Below are 15,302 nucleotides of genomic sequence, written 5' to 3'. Positions count from 1 at the left end.
TCTTAATACCTGACTGGCAGAATTCATACATAAGGCGCACTGACGTTTTTTGGGAAAAATTAAAGGATTTTAAGCGCACCTTATAGTGCGTAAAATACAGTAGGCAGTGATAGGTTGGAGTAGTTGGACAATAGGGTGGACAGTTGATAGCAGGAGAGCCCAATGATCTGTTAATCTATTAATGAATTAATTGGTTTTGGAAAGAGAAACTAAAAAAAACAAAAACATGCATTAAAATATTTTAAATTATTCTGATTATTCCGCTTGCTTAGCGCCATTACTTTTATGCAGTGTTTCAGCCCAGACTTCTTTCTGAATGAGAAAAATACATAGCAGCCAATCAGAGTAACGTCATTGGTGTAGAGCAGTGATAATGCACAGTAACAAAATACCCTGTTTAAATAAAAAAAATATTTATGACTGTTTTGTAGTACATAATATACTATAAACAACATCAGTAGACTTTACAGAATTTAATAAATGACAAGACAAGTTGAGTACGGGCCCTTAAACACTTAGCATTAGTAGAGTTGCAGTGTAAAAAATTAAATATTAAAGTATTATATACAATAAGTGCATGAGTTATTAACTTTTTTATTTTGTAAAAAAATAGTAACTTATATTTACCAATACTTATATTGTATAATATTGTATAATAGCAGTATATATAATGTCATATTATGCACAATAACAGATGACACTAAAGTGCAGTATGGATGAAATGACTAGAAACATTGAATATAGATCACTTAAGGTTATATATACTATAATTTAAAGCCATTATCAGAGTTGCAGTGTACAACATTCTCACATTTCCTCCGATCTAGCGGTGGAGTGACGTCTCTGAATATGAAAGAGCCGTGCCGCTGCGCTCTAAACCAGCTGTGCTCTTATTGTGCTGTGCTGGGAGCTGTTTGCGCAGCGTTTGGCAGGCTGGAGGAGAGCTGCTGGAGAAGGGCAGGGACAAAAAGAGTGAAGTTGTGCAGAAGAAAGACTAATCCAAATCCTCAAAGCTCACATTCCAACCTTTTCCTGCTTACATCGCCGCTTTCGCCTTCCCCACCAAACTCACAGCCTTACAGACATCTATCTGATGCTATAAACACACATTCTGCTTAAATACACAATATAGACAATTACTGAGCTGCTCAAAGCCTGTTCAGTATTAGCAGACACCTGTTTTACGAACACTGGAGAAACTTATAGTACATAATTACACCCTATGGACCCTATGTTAGCATATATCATCTATAGGCGAGCCGTTAATCGTGAACCACACAGCTTGATTTAGGGCGTGTCTGAGTGTCTTTGCTATCGTAACCACAGGAAAAGTACAGCTTGCACAGATCAAAAAAGCACACAAAGCATGTACTAATTCTTATTCAATTAAAATTTAGTGTATTTTGGGCTTAACTAGAAATAAATAAATCAGTCAGTGTGTGACTTGCCATTCTCTTTAAGAGCCAGATGTGCTCTGACTTGTGCTGATTGCTATTTTAATGGTGCAGTGCTTCTTAGCAGAGGAAACTGACCTGCTCATTCACACTGCAAAGGTGTGTGGGCAGGTAATTTACGGGAACTGTAATGTTGTTTTATTTAGTATTCTGTTTGTTGCGGATGTAAAAGTTGGGTCTGTGCACTGCTGTGTCTCCCTGTGTCCGTGGTGTACGAGGCTCCAAGCACATGTGCTGCCAAGATAGCAATAAACGATAACACTTTACTTGAATGGTCCATTTGATTACCTTATTGATGCTTAACTAGCATTCAACTAATATTAAACCGCATTTCTGTTAAATGCAATTGAAATGAAAGGTGAACTTAAATTATTCTCTATTGAAAGTAATCCAACACCGAGCTCTAACCCAAAACTCGAATCTTAACATTTAGTATTGGGTTTAGATTGGGTTTAGGGTTAAATTTAAAGTAGGGTTAGGTTCTATTTTGAATAATTTACATTCAACATAGGGTAATTGACTGTTAACTGTAGTCAAGGTTCAATTCAGTCAGTGGTGCACCTGTGTTTTCTGTTGCCAAGATAGCAATACACCAGAAATTTACCTTTACCTTTCCGGACCTTGACGCCCATCGGCATACATATATTCGTAAACTCAGTCGATATTTAACGTTATTTAAGTAGACTGTTTGCGGGGTGTGAGATAGCAATGAGCATCAGGGTGAAAGGTAGGGCCTTATTTCAAATAGATTTTCTCTATATAGATTTTTTTCCATTATAGTATGTGCCTATGTGAAGATGCCCATATTCTCAGTGTCCTCACTCTCTGTTTGTGTGAAACTGATGCGTCCTTCATTATTCCTCATAGACCCTTCTTGTGACTAATAAACCATCTTCCTGTTGCCCCGCCTCTCCAGCTGACCAACCAATCCGCTCTTACCTCCAGTGGTGTTGTTGTTGTTTATTGTAGATGTTGTTTCTGTGGTGTATTTGTATGCTGTTAACCCAATGGTTGCCAAACCCAGTCCTCAGAAGTGCCTTAAGCCTGCCCACATTTCCGCTGTGTACTCCAGTAGAGTATAGATATAGTATTTTAGTACTTAAGTACTTCAGTAGTGAAGTAAAAATAGTACTCGGGTAGATACAGATTTAGTATTTTAGTACTTACGTACTTCAGTAGTGAAGTAAAAATAATACTCCAGTAGATACAGATACAGCATTTTAGTACTTAAGTACTTCAGTAGTAAAGTAAAACATAATACTCCAGTAGATACAGATACAGTATTTTAGTACTTAAGTACTTAAGTAGTGAAGTAAAAATAATACTCCAGTAGATACAGATACAGCATTTTAGTACTTAAGTACTTCAGTAGTAAAGTAAAACATAATACTCCAGTAGATACAGATACAGCATTTTAGTACTTAAGTACTTAAGTAGTGAGGTAAAATGATACTCCAGTAGATACAGATACATAATTTTAGTACTTAAGTAGTGAGGTAAAAATGATACTCCAGTAGATACAGATACATAATTTTAGTACTTAAGTACTTAAGTAGTGAAGTAAAAATAATACTCCAGTATATACAGATTCAGCATTTTAGTACTTAAGTACTTCAGTAGTGAAGTAAAAAATAATACTCCAGTAGATACAGATACAGCATTTTAGTACTTAAGTACAGTAGTGAAGTGAAAATAATACTCCTGTAGATACAGATACAGCATTTTAGTACTTAAGTACTTCAGTAGTAAAGAAAATTTATATTTCAGTAGATACAGATAAAGCATTTTAGTACTTAAGTACTTCAGTAATTATGTAAAAATAGTACTCCAGTAGATACAGATACAGAATTTTAGTATTGTAGTACTTGTATTGTAGTACTTGTATTGTAGTACTTGTATTGTAGTACTTGTATTGTAGTGATGTAAAAATAATACTCCTTCACTACTGAAGTACTTAAGTACTAAAAATCTGTACCTATATCTACTGGAGTATTATTTTTTTTACTTCACTAATGAAGTACTTAAGTACTAAAATGCTGTATCTGTATCTACTGTAAAACATAATACTCCAGTAGATCCAGATACAGTATTTTAGTACTTAAGTACTTCAGTAGTGAAGGAAACTTAATACTCCAGTAGATACAGATACAACATTTTAGTACTAAAGTACTTTAGTAGTGAAGTAAAAAATAATACTCCAGTAGATACAGATACAGCATTTAAGTTACTATAAATCTCTTTTAAGAGCTGTAACACAGGCTGGCGCAGGGTCTGGTGTGAGGGCTGGGTGGGCGTCTGTGTTTAACCCCTGCTGATCTTAACCCCGCTGCTTGTTTTGTCGTCCCTGTGTTGGTGCTTGACTGGTGGCTACACTGTGCTGTGCTGTGTGAATGCATGGGCTTTGCCTGCATGGCCCTGACCTGCGGCAGGGGTCACTCTGGCTGACCTCATGGACAAGAAGAAGAAAGGATTTAGCTTTTTCAGTCAGTCCTCTGAAACTCACGGTAAATCCACTCCTTTACCCCTGTACTGCATCACAAACGCTGTGTGTTACTGTTTAATTTAATGACTGTGGTTAGCGCTTTCACAATTGTGTTTTTTATTAATAATGAAAAATACTGTAATTACTGCTTATTTGGATGATTCATTAATTAAAGTGATCAAATTTTACAAAATATATCATAAAATATACAAACTTTACATAATAGGGATGCACCTGTAGTTGTGTTATAGTTTCTATGATCCAGATCAGCTGATGAGTTTGTTTATTTGGAGTATTTCTCCCTCTGTTTGGTTTGTTTTCACACAGGCATAAACATAAATGCACCAAAATGCGCACCATTAAACCACGCGAACAACATCGTCTCCTCTGATTGGTCAAAACCATTTTCACACTTGCTCTGTAATGTTGGTACATTTGGTCAAGTGTCAATGCTGTGTTTGAGCCAGAGTAGGGTGGTTCAAAGTGTTCATTTCGGCGCAGTGCAGATGTACACAGCAGTGAACGCTGCACAGACCGTGCATATAAACAGCATGGAGCAGCAGCAGAGACAGCGTTTGTTCATAGCTGTGGTAATTAGTGTTTTCTGGCTAATATGTCAGATTAAACTGCTTATTATCAGCAGTTTAGCTCAAATAAAAGGAGTATATTTGATAGCTGGGTCGGATCGAGACCACGGACCATCAGATCACGTTCTCACCACAAACTAAAAGCTCCAGAATTGGTTTAGGACAGGTAGAAGACCACATTCACTAGCGATTACTTATTGTTTTAACCTGATCAAATAGTGGTCACAAGCCACATTTATAGAATACAAATTAATTTTGGATAAAAGAAGGCTTCAAAAAAATACATATAAACATACATGTGCATGCAAAGCAAATATAAGAGCAATTTTTAATAAAAAAGTAACTACAATTAAATTATTATTACAATTAATTATTACAATTAAATATCAAAACTACACAAAATACATAAAGCCACAAAATTAGATGTCACTTCTCTGCATATCTGTGCATTCAGAGTACATTAGTAAGAAACTCTCTCTGTCTCTTTTTTTTCCCAATATAATAGATGAGGACACAATCATTTAAATAAATGTTTTATGTATTTATTTATTACAAACTATCTGCAACCTACTTTTAGGTCCCGACCCACCAGTTGAGAATCCCTGTATTAAACAATGCAGCCTTTAGCCCATTAAACAAGGTTTTAACATTTTTATATATTGTTTAAACATTATGAGCGCTGGTCTATAATCCCCATATTGGAGCATCCCTAATGTGTAAAAATTTTAAAATTCTAATTGATTTCCATCATAAAGATAATCAGTAAATATTGATTACTGAAATGCAGATAAATGCATCATAATTCTTGAAAATGTTATTTTTAATAATTAATTTTAATGTATGGTTAATTGTGAAATTGTGACAGCCCTAATTTTATAGTGTTTATAGTGTTTTTTGCTCTGTGACTCTTTGCACTGCTCTATTCCTCTCACATATTCCTACATCATATTCCCATCATTTGCCTGCTTTTAAATGTTTTTGTTATATTTCATTAGTTTACTACAGTTGAGTAGAATGGTTCATTTACAGTCAAACATGTGGAAAACTCTTCTTACAGAAACAGAAGAATGTAGTGTTGGATCCTATTTGGTGTAGTGTCATAATTTCTTAATGAATGGACCAATAGAAATTTTCTAAAATTACCTGAATTAAGCTCTTTTTACATTTACTTCCACTAAAAGTTACATCTCTCTCCTGCAAAGTTGCTGTTTTGGAGATACATATGTTTCATTAAACAGCAATGATATACAGCTCTGAAAAAAATGACAGCACTTAAAAATGATGAGTTTCTTTGATTTTACCAAATTGAAAACCTCTGGAATATAATCAAGAGGAAGATGGATGATCACAAACCATCAAACCACCAAACTGAACTGCTTGAATTTTTGCACCAGGAGTAAAGCAGCATAAAGTTATCCAAAAGCAGTGTGTAAGACTGGTGGAGGAGAACATGATGCCAAGATGCATAAAAACTGTGATTAAAAACCAGGGTTATTCCACCAAATATTGATTTCTGAACTCTTAAAACTTTATGAATATGAACTTGTTTTCTTTGCATTATTTGAGGTCTGAAAGCTCTGCATCTTTTTTTTTTATTTCAGCCATTTCTCTTTTTCTGCAAATAAATGCTCTAAATGACAATATTTTTATTTAGAATTTGGGAGAAATGTTGTTTGTAGTTTATAGAATAAAACAACAATGTTAATTTTACTCAAACATAAACCTATAAATAGCAAAATCAGAGAAACTGATTTATAAAATGAAGTGATCTCATAATTTGTTTCAGAGCTGTATAGTCTTACACACTTATCATCAAAGAAGTAGCTGCGAAATTGTTGCGCACAGAAGGAAGTGTCAGATTGCAGTGCTATTTGGAAGAAACTCATACAGTAGTGTAATCAGTGTGTAACACATGTGTAACAAATATAATATATATACTGTATATATATATATTCTCACACAGTTTCTGCAGTACCATCACACACATTTTTAATCAGGGATAGGTCTGGCATTGTGGCTGACCGTAGTATAGTATCTGTAGTGTCTTCAAGGCAAGCTCTCGACATTGATATTGCTGGTTCGAATCCCAGTCATGCAGCTTGCCATCAGCTGCCCGAGCGCTGAGAGAGCACAATTGGCTTTGCTCTCTCTGGGTGGGTACAGTAGATGATGCTATTTCCCCTCATCACTCCTAAGGGTGATGTTGATCAGCGCAAGGCTGCGTCTGTGAGCTGATGTATCACAACCGTGTCGCTGCGCTTTCCTCCGAGCGTTAGCGCTGTGATGCTAGGCGGAGTCTGACTTCACATGTGTCGGAGGAGGCGTGTGCTAGTCTTCACACAGCTTGTGTTGAGGCATCACTAATGATGGGAGAGTTGCATCTGAGTAGCAGCTGAATGATTCCTTCCTTTTTTTTTAATAAGGAGTGTACATATTTAGGTTAAGAACCTCCACTCACTCCAGTTTGCTGAAAGTAGTAGAACTAAAATAGACATTTCTCAGTAGAACCTTGGTTTTTAGGCCAACTTTAGAAAATCCTGTTTAAAAAAAAAAAACAGTATGTGAGTTTAAAATGGAGAGAATGGGGCTAAACCGCGATCAGCGTCCCTCCACTCAGCACTTCCCACAGCCATCACAAAGAGTGTGATCGCTCTCACACACACACACACACACACACACACACACACTGCTTATCCCACACTGATGTGTCAGCACCTATCCACATCTCAGAAAGAAAGAGAGAGAGAGAGAGAGAGAGTCTGAGAGAGAGAGAGTTTGAGAGAGCACTCTAGTTCATGTTAATAGTCTCTCCCTCTCGCCTAGCTGTACATATTATTAGTGTGATTGCAGTAATGCAATCACAGTATTGTTCTTCTTAAGTCTTATTCTTATTATTATTATTATTATTATTATTATTCCACCTGTTTTTTGTCCGGTTAACTAGTGCCGCAGTTTTCGAAATATCGACTTCGTTCAAAAGAGAAAACGTGCGTCCATATCGGGAATGGTGGGCTTGTATACAGCTTTCCGATCGGACTTACGTTTTTCGTAAAAACTTCGTAAGTACGCGTTTTTTTGCCCATAGAAAATGAATGGGCAGAACTTTGCACGTCCGTGGACGTCGCAATTTTTGAAATACTAAGATGAAACCAATTGAGGACCTGTAGAACTTATTGAGCTCTTTCCGAAAATATGCGTTACGAAAAGTTACGACGTACGGATTTCGTACGAATGTCGTACGAAGTGGCCCCATTGGAATGAATGGGGCCAATCGGAGGACGGCAGCTAGATCGAAGGACAGGTAGCTAGAACTCCAGTACTGTGAGTGTATGGAGCAGCTATGGGATAAAACAGCATTAGGTCAAAAGTTTGGACACCCCGGCCCCCCAGTACTGTGTGTAATGGAGCCACGGGTCAAAAGTTTGGACACCCCGGCCCCCCAGTACTGTGTGTAATGGAGCCACGGGTCAAAAGTTTGGACACCCCCGAACGGCCAGAGCAACCTAGCGTGCATAGCTGATTGATGTATTTGCACGTTGCGTAGCAACGTGCAAACACCATTTAATCAAATTTATGCATATACATCACCTAGCAACCACCTAGAAACACCATAGCAACCACCCTGGATACCATAGCAACACCTTAGCAACCGCCTAGCAACACCCTAGCAACCACCTAGCAACCACCTAGCAACACCTTAGCAACCACCCCGGATACCATAGCAACACCTAAGCAACCGCCTGGCAACACCTTAGCAACCACCTAGCAACACCTTAGCAACCACCCCGGATACCATAGCAACACCTTAGCAACCGCCTAGCAACACCTTAGCAACCACCTACCAACCACTTAGCAACACCTTAGCAACCTCCCCGGATACCATAGCAACCGCCTAGCAACACCCTAGCAACCACCTAGCAACACCTTAGCAACCACTCCGGATACCATAGCAACACCTTAGCAACCGCCTAGCAACACCCTAGCAACCACCTAGCAACCACCTAGCAACACCTTAGCAACCACCCCGGATACCATAGCAACACCTTAGCAACCGCCTAGCAACACCCTAGCAACCACCTAGCAACCACCTAGCAACACCTTAGCAACCACCCAGGATACCATAGCAACACCTTAGCAACCGCCTAGCAACACCCTAGCAACCACCTAGCAACCACCTAGCAACACCTTAGCAACCACCCCGGATACCATAGCAACACCTTAGCAACCGCCTAGCAACACCCTAGCAACCACCTAGCAACACCTTAGCAACCACCCCGGATACCATAGCAACACCTTAGCAACCGCCTAGCAACACCCTAGCAACCACCTAGCAACCACCTAGCAACACCTTAGCAACCACCCCGGATACCATAGCAACACCTTAGCAACCGCCTAGCAACACCCTAGCAACCACCTAGCAACCACCTAGCAACACCTTAGCAACCACCCCGGATACCATAGCAACACCTTAGCAACCGCCTAGCAACACCCTAGCAACCACCTAGCAACCACCTAGCAACACCTTAGCAACCACCTAGCAACCACCTAGCAACACCTTAGCAACCACCCCGGATACCATAGCAACACCTTAGCAACCGCCTAGCAACACCCTAGCAACCACCTAGCAACACCTTAGCAACCACCCCGGATACCATAGCAACACCTTAGCAACCGCCTAGCAACACCCTAGCAACCACCTAGCAACACCTTAGCAACCACCCCGGATACCATAGCAACACCTTAGCAACCGCCTAGCAACACCTTAGCAACCACCTAGCAACACCTTAGCAACCACCCCGGATACCATAGCAACACCTTAGCAACCGCCTAGCAACACCTTAGCAACCACCTAGCAACACCTTAGCAACCACCCCGGATACCATAGCAACACCTTAGCAACCGCCTAGCAACACCCTAGCAACCACCTAGCAACCACCTAGCAACCACCTAGCAACACCTTAGCAACCACCCCGGATACCATAGCAACACCTTAGCAACCGCCTAGCAACACCTTAGCAACCACCTAGCAACCACTTAGCAACACCTTAGCAACCACCACGGATACCATAGCAACACCTTAGCAACCGCCTAGCAACACCCTAGCAACCACCTAGCAACCACCTAGCAACACCTTAGCAACCACCCCGGATACCATAGCAACACCTTAGCAACCGCCTAGCAACACCCTAGCAACCACCTAGCAACCACCTAGCAACACCTTAGCAACCACCCCAGATACCATAGCAACACCTTAGCAACCGCCTAGCAACACCCTAGCAACCACCTAGCAACACCTTAGCAACCACCCCGGATACCATAGCAACACCTTAGCAACCGGCTAGCAACACCTTAGCAACCACCTAGCAACCACCTAGCAACACCTTAGCAACCACCCCGGATACCATAGCAACACCTTAGCAACCGCCTAGCAACACCCTAGCAACCACCTAGCAACCACCTAGCAACACCTTAGCAACTACCCCGGATACCATAGCAACACCTTAGCAACCGCCTAGCAACACCCTAGCAACCACCTAGCAACCACCTAGCAACACCTTAGCAACCGCCTAGCAACACCCTAGCAACCACCTAGCAACCACCTAGCAACACCTTAGCAACCACCCCGGATACCATAGCAACACCTTAGCAACCGCCTAGCAACACCTTAGCAACCACCTAGCAACCACCTAGCAACACCTTAGCAACCACCCCGGATACCATAGCAACACCTTAGCAACCGCCTAGCAACACCCTAGCAACCACCTAGCAACACCTTAGCAACCACCCCGGATACCATAGCAACACCTTAGCAACACCATAGCAGATACCAGCCAGCACTGCAATCACACTCGCAGTTTCTGTAGGAACTGCAATCTAGTTACCATTATGCTCCTATTAGACAGTGTTGACCTCAGAAATGATGTAGCCAGAACCTCACACTCCATCTACGCCTCTGTACACACACACCATGAGTGCTCAAGAGTCTAAAAGCGGAGAGAGTGCGCGTTTTAAGCGCAGAGAAACAGGCCAAAGAGTCTAAAAGAGGAGAGAGTGCTCAGTTGTAGTGCAGAAAAACACGCCAAAGAGTCTAAAAGCGGAGAGAGTGCACAGTTTTAGCACAGAAAAACGGACCAAAGAGTCTAAAAGCGGAGAGAATGCGCAGTTTTAGCACAGAAAAACAGGCCAAAGAGTCTAAAAGCGGAGAGAGTGCGCAGTTTTAGCACAGAAAAACGGGCCAAAGAGTCTAAAAGCGGAGAGAATGCACAGTTTTAGCACAGAAAAACGGGCCAAAGAGTCTAAAAGCGGAGAGAGTGCGCATTTCTAGCACAGGAAAACAGACCAAAGAGTCTAAAAGCGGAGAGAGTGCGCATTTCTAGCACAGGAAAACAGACCAAAGAGTCTAAAAGCGGAGAGAGTGCGCATTTCTAGCACAGGAAAACAGACCAAAGAGTCTAAAAGCGGAGAGAGTGCGCAGTTTTAGCACAGAAAAACGGGCCAAAGAGTCTAAAAATTGCCGTAATTAAGGAATTTAATATTAAGAGACCTCATGAAATTAAACATCAGTTTGAAAAATCTGAGTTTACACAACACTGTCAAAGATAGTTAAAGATAGTAAGTCAAGTAAAATGGTGTGTAAATGAAAGTAATAAGGAAAATGTATTATTTAAAGTGGTATATTTCGTTATTTGTTTTATTACAGAGTCTTTGGCCCGTGACTTAAAATATATTTCTCTTTCTGGCCCCCAACAAAAAAAGTCAGCCCTGTAAGCATTCTATTTATGAGATACTGTCCTTGTTTAAATGTTTTAAAACAGCAATATACAATATTATCATTATACTTCCCAACCCTATACTTTAACATCTTTCTCTTTTGCATTGCATTGTGGGATAACAGTGTCCATTGTAACCACACTTGAAAAACACCTGAATGTTTCTGAGTGTGTTTCTTGGAGTTCTTGTAGTATACTCAGCTTTGACACTTTTTTCCATACTGCATACTACGTACTCAAGTACTAATTAGAGTTAGTAATTAGTATCCAATTGGGATGCACACAACAAGTGTAATAAAAATGACGTTAACATAAGAGCAACAGATATTTTTCTCTAAATGAACTGCTTATTAAACCCTATATACCCTTTATGTCCACATGTTTGTAGGGGTTATAGAGGTTTATAATAATTCTGCATGTTCTTTCACAGCCATTAATGTAAGCTTTGCCAAAAGAGTAGCTACTGTTACTGCAACAAGAGGGGAAAACATACAGCCTAAATAAATACCCCAAAAATTAAAAAAGCTGCATGAGCAGGTGCCTGCATACATTTGGACATGTTGTGTGTATATATAAATATATATATGAGAGAAATGAATTTGATCTGAATTTGAGATGAAGATTGGCTCTTTACAGCATATTATTACTGCATGCTGGGGTTGTTTTTGAGTGCTATTCATTTCCTACTGGATATATCTTAAACTAATACATTTTCTACTTCCCCCTGAACACTGTTTCTAATGAACTCTGTTCAGGACTAGACCAGTGCTCCCAACTCTGCTCCTCTACATCTGCTTCCTGATTGGCTGATTTCTGTTCTTACACAATGCATTTGACAAATCAGTAGCAGGTTTTCCATTCACTCCCAAATATCTATCAAATATATATATTTCTAACTCTAGGACCTAGGTGGAAAAGTTTGGCTATTGCTAAACATTAATCTATACTACCCTATGTTTAATATTGCCCAATATTCCCCTATAGCTCTGTATACTAACTATTCTAATCTATACGTCCTGTACTAATCTATACTCCCTATACTAACATATACTACTCTATATTCAATATTGCCCTATATTTTCACTTATAGCTCCCTATACTCCCTATACTAACCTATACTCTCTATACTAACATATACTACTCTATATTCAATATTGCCCTATATTTTCACTTATAGCTCCATATACTCCCTATACTAACCTATACTCTCTATACTAACATATACTACTCTATATTCAATATTGCCCTATATTCCCTTATAGCTCCCTATACTAACCTATACTCTCTATACTAACATATACTGCTCTATATTCAATATTGCCCTATATTCCCTTATAGCTCCCTATACTAACATATACTACTCTATATTCAATATTGCCCTATATTCCCTTATAGCTCCATATACTCCCTATACTAACCTATACTCTCTATACTAACATATACTACTCTAAATTCAATATTGCCCTATATTCCCTTATAGCTCCCTATACTAACCTATACTAACCTATACTCTCTATACTAACATATACTACTCTATATTCAATATTGCCCTATATTCCCTTATAGCTCCATATACACCCTATACTAACCTATACTCTCTATACTAACATATACTACTCTAAATTCAATATTGCCCTATATTCCCTTATAGCTCCCTATACTAACCTATACTCTCTATACTAACCTATATTACCCTATATTCAATATTACCCTATAATCACCCCTATAGCTCCCTATACTGAATACATATACTAAACTATACTTCCTATGCTAACCTACACTCATCATTACCAGCCTATACTACCCTATACTCAATATTACCTTATATTCCCGTATAGTTACCTATACTAACTATACTAACCTAGACTTCCTATACTATCCTATGCTCCCTATACTAACCTACACTCCCTATACTATCCTATAAGACCCTATATTCAATTTTACCCTCTATTCCCCTATAGCTCCCTATACTAACTACACTAACCTGTCCTAACCCATACTACACGACAATCCCCTATACTCCCTATGCTAACCTATACTCCCTATGCTAACCTATACTCCCTATACTAACCTATACCAACCTATACTCCCTATGCTAACCTATACTCCCTATGCTAACCTATACTCCCTATTCTAACCTATACTGCCTCCCTATGCTTTTATACTACCCTATACTTCCTATACTAACCAATGCTATCCCATTCTACCCGATAATGCTCTATACCACACAATACTACCCTATGCTCCCTATATTAACCTGTGCTACCCTATACTACCTATAATGCCATATAATAAGCTATATTTCCCTATGGTTCCTGTACTACTTTATACTCCCTATACTACCCTGTGCTTCCTTTACTCATCATACAACTCTATGCTTACTATATAACTCTATACACCACATGTTATCCAATACTAACCAAAATTACCCTATACTCCCTATACTAACCTATATTATTACCCAGTGCTTCCTCTACATCAGTGACTATAGTGAACTCAAACACAACTTTTTCCATGTCTGGGATCTGTCTGGATCCCATGGTTTTAGATTTGGGTTGCCAGTACTTAGTTCTGAGAGGAAACAGTAGTTCAGGAGGACAGTTGGTGAACACTGGATCAGTGGTAGCTTGTGATTGAGAGAACCAGCCACTGAGAATGCTTTTCTTTGTAAAGAAGAATTAGAGTTTGATAAGAACATTTAGTTTTTGGCTGCACATGTGTGATTATGTGTGTATGTATATATATATATATATATATATATATATATATATATATATATATATATATATGTGTGTGTGTGTGTGTGTGTGTGTGTGTATATGTGTGTATCTAATGAGCATGTGATGTTCCAGCGAGTGTTCCAGCTAGTGAAACGGAATCTGTGAACACGGAGAACGAGAAGGGAGAAGACGAGAAAGCAACATGCTGTGGCCCCCTGTGGTAAATACACATACACCCATACTGTAAATGCTCATGCAGATACATATACTGTACATATATAGACCACAAACTGAGTAAGCATATTAAAATGCTACATTAAAAATGCCATTAACGTAAATTATGTTCTTAAACATGTATCCTTCTTTTTTGCAGTCAAAAAATCTCCAAATCAAAGTTCAGGTTAGTATGCTTCATATATTCTTTGCGTTGCTTCTTTTTGCATGTATATAATGGAGGGCATCTTAAATATAACTTTAGTGTTGGCTGTATAATACATTGCAAAATTTTTAGTCTCATGTAAAAGAAGAAATATAAAGCTCTGTTTAAATTCAGGTGCTTTAACAACTACTTTGTTTGGTCTGGACTTTCAGAATTCAAATCTGTCTCCCCATATATATATATGTTATGTCACAGAGTGATCTATTTTAAGCGTTTATTTATTTTATTGTTGGTAATTATGGCTTACAGCAAAGGAAATCCCAAAAATCAGTGTCTTAGAAAAATTTAACATTATATAAGACCAATAGGTACTTTTAGCAGTGTGGGCAGTGTGTCAAGTCCTGCTGGAAAATGAAATCTGCATCTCCATAAAAGTTGTCAGTAAGGGCTGTAAGATTTTGCATATCTCACGTTTTTTATTTATAATGTTAACGTCATTAACTGTGCCCTGGCAGTCGGCGCTGGCGTCGCTGGAACAGGTTCTGCCGCAGGAAGTGCCGCTTGGCCGTGAAATCGGTGCCGTTCTATTGGCTGGTGATCATTCTGGTGTTCCTCAATACTCTGACCATCTCATCAGAGCACTATAATCAACCTATGTGGCTCACACAAGTACAGGGTGAGAACACACTCACACACACACAAATAAATGAATAAATAAATACATACATTTAATATAGGGCTGTATTTATTATATAGAGGTTTACAACATGGCCCAAAGCTTTAACGTAATTAGAATATATATACAGCTCTGGAAAAAAATAAGAGATCACTTCAGTTTCTAAATCAGTTTCTCTGATTTTGCTATTTATAGGTTCATGTTTGAGTAAAATTAACTTTGAGAAAAATGAAC

General features: G+C 39.0%; 1 protein-coding gene across 9 annotated transcripts in view; it reads left to right on the top strand.

The window, feature by feature from the left end:
- The window catches only part of cacna1da (calcium channel, voltage-dependent, L type, alpha 1D subunit, a), a 140,735-nt gene that overhangs the window by 62,211 nt on the left and 63,222 nt on the right, over positions 1 to 15,302 (top strand). For 7 of the 9 annotated variants that reach the window (XM_049471581.1, XM_049471580.1, XM_022682584.2 and 4 more), the window contains 4 exons: positions 3,884 to 3,958; positions 14,146 to 14,233; positions 14,387 to 14,413; positions 14,908 to 15,068. In XM_049471581.1, the coding sequence (XP_049327538.1) occupies positions 3,884 to 3,958; positions 14,146 to 14,233; positions 14,387 to 14,413; positions 14,908 to 15,068 (351 nt within the window). The remainder of the gene's footprint in view (positions 1 to 3,883; positions 3,959 to 14,145; positions 14,234 to 14,386; positions 14,414 to 14,907; positions 15,069 to 15,302) is intronic. The other 2 variants (XM_022682587.2, XM_022682590.2) reach the window with 1 other exon arrangement.

The sequence above is a fragment of the Astyanax mexicanus genome, chromosome 24 (assembly GCF_023375975.1).
Source record: "Astyanax mexicanus isolate ESR-SI-001 chromosome 24, AstMex3_surface, whole genome shotgun sequence".
NCBI lineage: Eukaryota > Metazoa > Chordata > Actinopteri > Characiformes > Acestrorhamphidae > Astyanax > Astyanax mexicanus.
Note: the sequence above shows the minus strand (reverse complement) of the source record. Positions and strands in the feature narration are given on the sequence as shown.